Consider the following 8,459-nt stretch of genomic DNA (forward strand, 5'->3'; position numbering starts at 1 on the left):
CCAATATTTCAGCTTGTACTAAAACACAAGTAACATTTCAAAACAAAAAAAAATGACAAGATAAAAAACTAAAAAATTTCAAGAATTTCCTAGCGTAAATCACAATAAATTTCCCTGAAACACAAATATTTACACACCCAAAAAAAAAAAAAAAAGAGAAGTGAAAGAAATTCAAGGTTACCTCCAAGGGATCTGAGGCTATAGGAATTTCATTGGGAACCTCTTCCACATCATTGGATGCAACAATACTAGGGTAAGGATGGGGAGTCTGGTCATGGTTCCTCCTCTCATTAGCACCAAAAACATCACTATTACTATCTCAGAAAAGTTGTGAAGTTGTTTCCCGAGCAAATGTTGTCACAAGAGATAATTTCCAATGTTTTCAAAGGCGTATGTGATGCGCGACTTGAGACGCGACTTGAGGCGAGGCGTACGGAAAACGCACAGATGCGTTATCTTTTAGGCGACACACCAGCTATGCGTACGTATCAAAGACAGAGGCGCAAGCATCTGAAACGCTTTATACGATTTTCACGCTTTGGACAGTGAGGCGCAAGCCTTTTGAGGATTTCGATTTCAAAAATCAAAATTCGAAAAAGACTTCGATTCAAACAGAAATTGCTCAAGAAGATAATATAAATACCTTGGAAGTCCATATTCTTCAAATCGGAGTCCAACAAGTTCGAATCAGTCTTCTCCAACGAATTAGGGTTTTCCAGGTACGAAGTCTGTCTCTCTCTTTCTCTCGAATTGAGTTGAGTCTCTCTCTCTCTCGTTCAGCTCTGTCTGCATCGTCTCCCTGTGCATCGTCTTTCTCTCGTTCTTCTGTCTGCATCGTCACTCTCTCATTTTTGTCTGCATCGTCTCTATCTCTCTGCTTTGCTTTTTTTTTTTCAATGGCCGATGCTTCTCTTCTCTGTATTTGTGCACACAAATATCTCCACTCCACTTATCTAATATATTATTATTGTATAAGTATAACTGAGTCCTCCGTCATTGATTTATTAATATATTATTATTATATAACTGAGTCTACCCTCGTTAATTTATTATCAGTGTAATTCTAATATATTATTATTTAATATTATTATTAAGCTTCTTCTTGTTTAATTTATATAACTGAGTCCTCCATCATTAATTTATTAATATATTATTCTTGTTTAATTTATATAACTGAGTCATCCATCATTAATTTAGTAATATATTATTATTATTATTATATAACTGAGTCCTCCCTCATTAATTTATTATCAATGTAATTCTAATATATTCTCGTTTAATTTTTTATTATTATTATTATTATTATTATTATTATTATTATTATTATTATTATTATTATTATTATTATTATTATTATTATTTTAATTTTTAATTTTTTTAATTGAGCTTCTCTTCTCATATTTTTTGTTTTTAATTTTTTTATTTGTTTATTTTTGTAGTTGATAAGTTGGTGGGGATAACAAAAAAAAAAAGGATGACTGAACCCAAAGGCCAAAGAAAAGATTTTGTCTGGAAGTATATAAAAGAAGTTGATGGGGAAAAATATTTTAGATGCAAATTTTATGATCAAACTTGTAGTGGTACTGTAAGTCGATTTAAAAATCATCTAGCCGGTACGCATAAAGGCATTAAATCGTGTTCAAAAGTTCCTGAAGATGTAAAGTTGGAATGCCAACAAGCATTAAAAAATTTCTTTGAGCAAAAAAGTGCCCGTAATGAGATGCTATATGAAATTGGGATGGGTGCTGGAGCAAAGGGCGAGAGTGGTGCTTCTCAATCTATTGAAGGCGATACTGGTAGTATGACACAACCACCAAAACCGAGGGGTCCAATGGATAAATTTGCTAGTTCTCAAGCACGACAATCTACACTAAACTCCAAATGGAAACAAGAAGAAAGAAAAGATGTATGTCGAAAGATTGGGCGTTTTATATATTGTAAAGCTCTTCCATTTAATTTAGTGAATGATCCGTATTGGGTAGCTGCAGTTGATGGAATTGCAAATTATGGACCTGGTTTCAAACCCCCTTCTATGCATGAATTGAGGACTTGGATTCTTAAAGCAGAAGTAGAGGATATAAATGTCATGATGGAGGAACATAAGAAAGCATGGAAACAATATGGATGCTCAATTATGTCTGATGGCTGGACAGATGGGAAAAGTAGAGTTCTTATTAATTTTCTTGTGAATAGCCCTGCTGGAACTTGGTTTTTAAAATCAATTGATGCATCTGATACTATAAAAAAATGGGGAGTTGATGTTTAACTATCTTGATAGTGTCGTAGATGAAATTGGGGAAGATAATGTTGTTCAAGTTATTACTGATAATGCTTCAAACTATGTCAATGCCGGGTCAAGACTTATGGAGAAGAGGAAGAAGTTGTATTGGACTCCATGTGCTGCACATTGTATTGATTTAATGTTGGAGGACATTGGAAAATTAAAAATCTGTGACCAAACTCTCTCGTTAGCTAGGCAAGTGGTCAAGTTTATATATGGACATTGTTGGGTTCTTTCAATGATGAGATCATTTACAAAGAACAGTGAACTACTCCGTCCAGCAGTAACACGATTTGCCACTGCTTATCTTACTCTCCAAAGTCTTTACAAACAAAAGCAACCACTCCAAGCTATGTTTTCTTCAGAAAAGTGGGCTTCTAGTAGTTGGGCAAGAAAGGTTGAAGGGGTAAAGGCTCGTGCAACTGTGTTGTTTGATCCAAAATTTTGGCCTAATGTTGCTTTTTGTATCAAAAGTACAATACCTTTGGTTAGTGTTTTGCGAGAAGTTGATTCAGAGGAGAGGGCTGCTATGGGTTACATTTATGAGTTGATGGATGTGGCTAAAGAAAAGATTGCTTTCAATTGTGGAGGAAATGTTAGGAAGTACGGACCAATTTGGAATAAGATAGATGCAAGGTGGACACCACAACTTCATAGACCTTTACATGCTGCTGGTTATTATCTAAACCCTCAGTTGCGCTATCGAGATTCCTTCTCCAATGTTGAGGAGGTAAGGCTAGGATTGTATCAGTGCATGGATAGAATGTTGAGTTATGATGAGCGTCTCAAGGCTGATATCCAATTGGACTATTATGATCAAGCAAAAGGGGAATTCGGAAGTCGTGTTGCAATTGATTCCAGAGCGATACGCTCTCCCGGTAAGAAACTAATATGAAAATAATTTTCCAATTACATTCTATAAAATTAAAATACGAGATTGAAATTATTTGTGCATTTTTCAAATTATGTAGCTGATTGGTGGATTCATTTTGGGAGCAAAACACCAGAGTTAACAAAATTTGCTATTCGAGTACTTAGTCTAACTTGTAGTGCTTCGGGATGTGAGAGGAATTGGAGCACCTTTGAGTCGGTAATATATCTTTCTTTCCTAAACTTTCGTATGCATGAAATAAAATATTCATGTTTCTTATTTCGTTTCTTATATTATTATATTAGATTCATACAAAAAAGAGGAATAGGCTTGAGCACAAACGTTTGAATGCTTTGGTCTATGTGAAGTACAACACTAAACTAAGAGAGAGGAGTATCAGAAGAAGACAAAACATTGATCCAATACTAATTGATGAAATTGATTCGGATGATGAATGGATTGCTGAAAAAGAAGATCCTGTCCTCTCCCTTGATGCTTCTTGGCTTGATGAAGAAGAATTGTTCGATGCTGAAGCAATTAGGACTGTGCCTATCACTACATATGATAGAAGTGTGGAGAATCGATCAACTACGACTACAATTAATGTTGACTCATCTTCGAATGCAAAGAAAAGAAAAGTTGGTGAAGGTTTAAGTAAGTTGTTAAACAATTATGGACTAGTTGCATACATATTATTGTATGTGCCTATTTAATTAATTTGAAATCATATTTCTTGTGTAGGAAATGATAGAGGAAAAGGCAAGGCAGCAAGATGCACCCTTGTGGATGAAGATATGGAGTTTGAAGAAGTTGGTGGAATAGATGATGGAACCTATCCCATTATAGATATAGCAGACGAAGATGATGACAATATTAATGAGGATGACTTAGAGTGACCTATTATTTATTTATTGCTTTGTTTATAGAGTATTAGAGTTTTAAGTAATTTTGTTTATTGAACAATTGAAATTTAAGTTATTTTGACTATCACTTAAGTTATTTTTTTATTATCGTATTAATGAGAATGACTTAGAAAGCACTTATAATACTTGAAATTATTAATTAATTTTGGTTATATGCTTAGAATGGCCTTTAAGAATTTTATTTGGTAATTCTTATTTTTTGTACTCTTTTTATGCTATATTTAATTAATTTTGTATTTTATAAAAATTTAATAAATCAAAATTTAAAAGGCTTACGCCTCGACGCCTTGAGGCTTACGCCTCGCCTCAATAAGGGTAAAACGCCTCGCCTGGCGCTTTCGCCTTTAAAAACACTGATAATTTCTCCAATAGTTGAATTGAAATATATTGAGCAGGATCCTGAACTTAAGCCTGGCAGTTCCATCAAAAGTACCTACTTCAGTCCTCTCTTGATTTTCATATGGAGGGGGCCCACCATTTGAGATAGGTGAAGATGGCGCAGTTGCAACAGCAACAGCCCTAGGCAACTCCAAAGAGGACAAAGTTCTGTCCAGGAAAATAAAACAAAACAAAACAAAACAAAACTACATAGTTCAAACAATCAAGAGAAGGCATTAAATATCATGATAAATGAATTTATTACTAACGCTCAAGGCAATGAAAAAACATCAGACAACAGTTCAAATAGAGAAACATGCAGTAAACAACTTCACCCGATCTCCTACTAGAATAAATGACAAAAAGAAAAGACTGTTTCTGTAACTTTAACAAAAGCAAGAAATGCTGAAAGCAAGACAGCTCAATATTTGCCTATAAACAGGAAAAATGAACTTCAATCCACAAAGAAAAAAGGCACTATTTGCTTCAGATAAGCTGACCATGTGACAGGAATGACCCTTTGGTAATTATAATATATTTACATATTTGGGTTAGTCAAAATAAATTTTAGTTTTCAATAAGTGATCCCCAGTTCATCCACAACCCCAATCCTATAGAGTGACCCTGAAAAATGTTCTGAAACCTAAACCATTGGTTAAACCAAAAAAGGGTCCCTGGTTCCACACCGTCGAGTTCCACCAAAATTGAACCGTGCATAATAATTACCCTACAAATATATTAAAAATTACTTAAATAATAAGATAAGTATAAAGATACATTCATTTATTTTTCTTTTATATTGATATATTGTTTTTTAAATAGTTAATTATACTTGTGCTTGAAAGAAAATGCAATGGATATAATAAATAATCTATGTTAACCATGGTGGTTTAGTGGTAAAGTGAACAAGTAATCATAAATGAGGTGTTGTGTTCGAGACCCATAATAGTGATTTTTGCAATGCCTGAACCAAGTACATTGGAAACTCTTAGGTTCGGTCGGTTTACTTAAACCGACACCAATTCATGCGGTTAGCCAGTTTAACTATAGGTTTTGCCGGTTGAATAAAAAGAAGCCAGTTTTCAAATTAAAATGGGTTAGGGTTTATCCAGATCAGAACCTAGACCGATCGACCTAGCCAGTTCGGTTTTAAAAGCATTTGCCTTGTAATATACCGTTCCTTATACTTGGTCTAGAATCGATTATGACAGCAACCAACTCCAATATAACCTCAACTTGGACACATTGAAGAATCCAGATGATGGGTCCTTGGTCATGCTACAGATTGTAGCATAATTGATTTGTCATCAGCTTATCATGTCAATTGCATAAAGAAGCAAAAGACAAGAAAAATGATTTAGGTAATTCAGTTCGCAACAAGAGTTCCATATTGTGTAGTAAAATGATTCACACTCCCTTTTTTTTTTGTCTTTTAGCCTCTCACAGGGATAGTGTGAGGCAGAACAATAGTATATTAAAGATTATTTATCCTTAAAAATTGCTGAACAAAGCAAGGGACATTGCCCACACACAAGATAGATCTTTCTTTATCACAATAAATTCAAGTTTAAAATAACAAACAAACTTCTTAATTTCTGGACAATTAACAAACCAGTGTGAACACTCAAAGAATTTGAAATCTCATAACTCAAAAACCAACATACAGATAAAAGAACCCAAAGCTTTACCAGTTACTTTGGATGTGTTTCCATTATCAAAATTTTGTGAACTGAAATTAAAATGTCTCCATCCAAAATTTCACAGCTAAATTTAGTTAAGTTTGGGCAGTTGTATTAACCTCACGCTCTTATTTTCTCTTTGATGGTTTCTCATTTATTTAAAACTAAAAACAATGTGATGGCTGCCTTCGCAAAGAGAGCAAAAGTAAAGACCTTTCACCCCTAAATATAAAGCTCCTAACCAAATAAGCTTGACCTCAACGCTTTAGCCCTGCCCATTCTCCTGCCTCTATTGCTGAGAATTCAAATTGATGATTTTGAGAAGTCTTAAAAGTAAAGGAATATATTTATATTAGTACAGGAATAGCATGTTGTTTGGACAGGACATTTTCCTTGAACCCATGGCTGTAGATTAAATTGAAGATTCCATATTGTGCTAATATCCAACCTAAACAGAAAACCTTATTCTGAAAGCACCCAAACCTTATACTCAATTAGTTCTTATTGTTATTCCACAAAATTTTCATCATCTTATTTTATATTCAAACCTTATTCTCATTCTTCTTAGAGTTTTAAGGAAGCTCTACAGAATTTAAATTAACACATCATCAATTTGAAAAACTTGCTAGTTCAAAATCAAAACTGTAAGAAATAACAAGTACCCACTTGACAACTCTTGTGAATTTCAGCAAAAAAGAATTGACTGACTCACCTGAGAGACATCATCGGCAATGTTGAGGCCTTCAATGTCAGTTTGGGGCTTCACAGACACAGTTAACTAATGAACATTAAAGAACAAAAAATCTTCAGTAGAATTTGAAATCAACAAGAAGGAAAAAATTAAACCTGGATTTGAGATAAGAGAGGTGTATATTGATCCAATCTTTTGACTTCTGAGGGGAAAAAAATGGAAAATATAAACAAAAAAAGAAATCTGAATCTTGAATTCATTGATAGGAAAGTGAAGAAAATAAAAAAAGTGAAAAACAGAGGCGCAGAGAATGAGAGGAGAGTGGGGTGTACCTCAAGGTTGAATCAGGTGCAGAGTTCTGATCAGAGAAGATTGCCTGATCTTTCTCATCGCAATCAGCCCGTTCGAGATCGCCATTCTGACGAGTCCGGCGGTAGTCCTTTGTAGGGTTAGGGTTTTGGAACCGACTACGAGGGTGGAGAAGACGAAGTAGACGACCGGTGAAGATCAGTGAAGAGAATAGGAGAAGAGAAAGACGGCGGCGATGGAGGAGGAGGTGGTGGCGGAGGCAGTGGTGTCGCCGGTGGCGCCACCAGAGGAGACGACCAAGGAGGCGGGGAGATAAAAGAGAGGAGAGAGGGAGAGTGAGAGGGAGTGAGGGGTTAGGGTTTAGACTCTGTAATATATATAAGCTTGGTGTGGTTAGGTTAGGGTTTAGACTTTTGTATAATATATAAGCTTGGGGTGGTTAGGTCAGGGTTTAGACACTGTAATATATATTAGAGGTGTGATTACAAATATATATATATATATAATCATATTTAATTGAAAAGTGACATAAAAAAATAAATATTAACACACTTCATCAAATCAAGTGTGATTAAAATATCAATCTAATTTTTTTATTACACTTCCAATAAAAATGAGATATTTTTATTAGGCAAAGTGTGATCCTTAATTGTTTTTATAGTAATGCTGCCATACAATAATTGTGACAAGGGCAACAATCGGAGCCTTGGATTTTTCTTCTTTTCGCACAACTGTGGAAAAATTTACCGGCATGTGTTTTTAATTTCATGATCACATTTAATGAGCTTTAAACTAGTTTTTGTGGGTTTTATTTAGTTTTTAAACATGATCAAATCTATATGCCAAAATTTACACTAGTTTTACATTGACACGGAGATTAATCGTTTTATTAATGTATTTAATTTTCTATATTATATTAACTTTGTACCTATGGATACTTCTTCCTTATTATGGTAAGCAATTCATGAAGCATATTCCTTCATATAATTAGTTATAGAGTTACTAACATAATTCATCAATTCATGAAGTATATTCTTTCATATAATTAGTTATAGAGTCACTAACGTAATTCATATCGCAATGTGCTAGACTAATGGAAAATTACATTACATAATATCCAAGCTCTGTTCAACAAATCTAACCCAAAACCAATGTAAAGAACTAAGCTCATCTAACCTTAAATCTTATAGAAGTTGAGAAGTGGAAATTGAAAACATATAGATATAATTTTTTTGCACCGATCGTGTGTGGAATTTGCGTGATTTTAGAAGCTAAAAAAAGGACAAGAAAAAATGGCTTTAAATACAGAATCTGTTGAAAACAGACA

The 8,459-nt window shown here is 34.1% G+C and overlaps 1 protein-coding gene and 1 long non-coding RNA gene across 2 annotated transcripts; one reads left to right on the forward strand and one right to left on the reverse strand.

The window, feature by feature from the left end:
- The first annotated feature begins 1,365 nt into the window (after positions 1 to 1,365).
- Positions 1,366 to 4,385, forward strand: LOC145800694 (uncharacterized). Its single transcript, XM_082890421.1, has 4 exons — positions 1,366 to 2,224; positions 2,256 to 3,159; positions 3,253 to 3,371; positions 3,458 to 4,385. Exons 1-4 carry the CDS (start codon positions 1,475 to 1,477, stop codon positions 3,863 to 3,865), a joined length of 2,181 nt encoding a protein of 726 aa, XP_082746547.1. The 5' UTR covers positions 1,366 to 1,474; the 3' UTR covers positions 3,866 to 4,385.
- A 51-nt stretch (positions 4,386 to 4,436) lies between these two features.
- On the reverse strand, positions 4,437 to 7,504 carry LOC114285242 (uncharacterized). The gene is made up of 4 exons (XR_014342624.1): positions 7,156 to 7,504; positions 6,979 to 7,025; positions 6,845 to 6,892; positions 4,437 to 4,621 (listed from the first exon to the last, which is right to left on the reverse strand). It is a non-coding gene; the product is annotated as an uncharacterized LOC114285242 (long non-coding RNA).
- Positions 7,505 to 8,459: the final 955 nt, after the last annotated feature.

The sequence above is a fragment of the Camellia sinensis genome, chromosome 10 (assembly GCF_055761805.1).
Source record: "Camellia sinensis isolate YWXY chromosome 10, ASM5576180v1, whole genome shotgun sequence".
NCBI classification, from domain to species: domain Eukaryota; kingdom Viridiplantae; phylum Streptophyta; class Magnoliopsida; order Ericales; family Theaceae; genus Camellia; species Camellia sinensis.

Coding starts and splice junctions, on each gene's coding strand:
- LOC145800694 (XM_082890421.1), top strand. CDS start 1,475: ATGACTGAACCCAAAGGCCAAAGAAAAGATTTTGTCTGGAAGTATATA. Junction 2,225..2,255: donor CTTGGTTTTTAAAATCAATT/GATGCATCTGAT, acceptor AAAAATGGGGAG/TTGATGTTTAACTATCTTGA. Junction 3,160..3,252: donor CAGAGCGATACGCTCTCCCG/GTAAGAAACTAA, acceptor CAAATTATGTAG/CTGATTGGTGGATTCATTTT.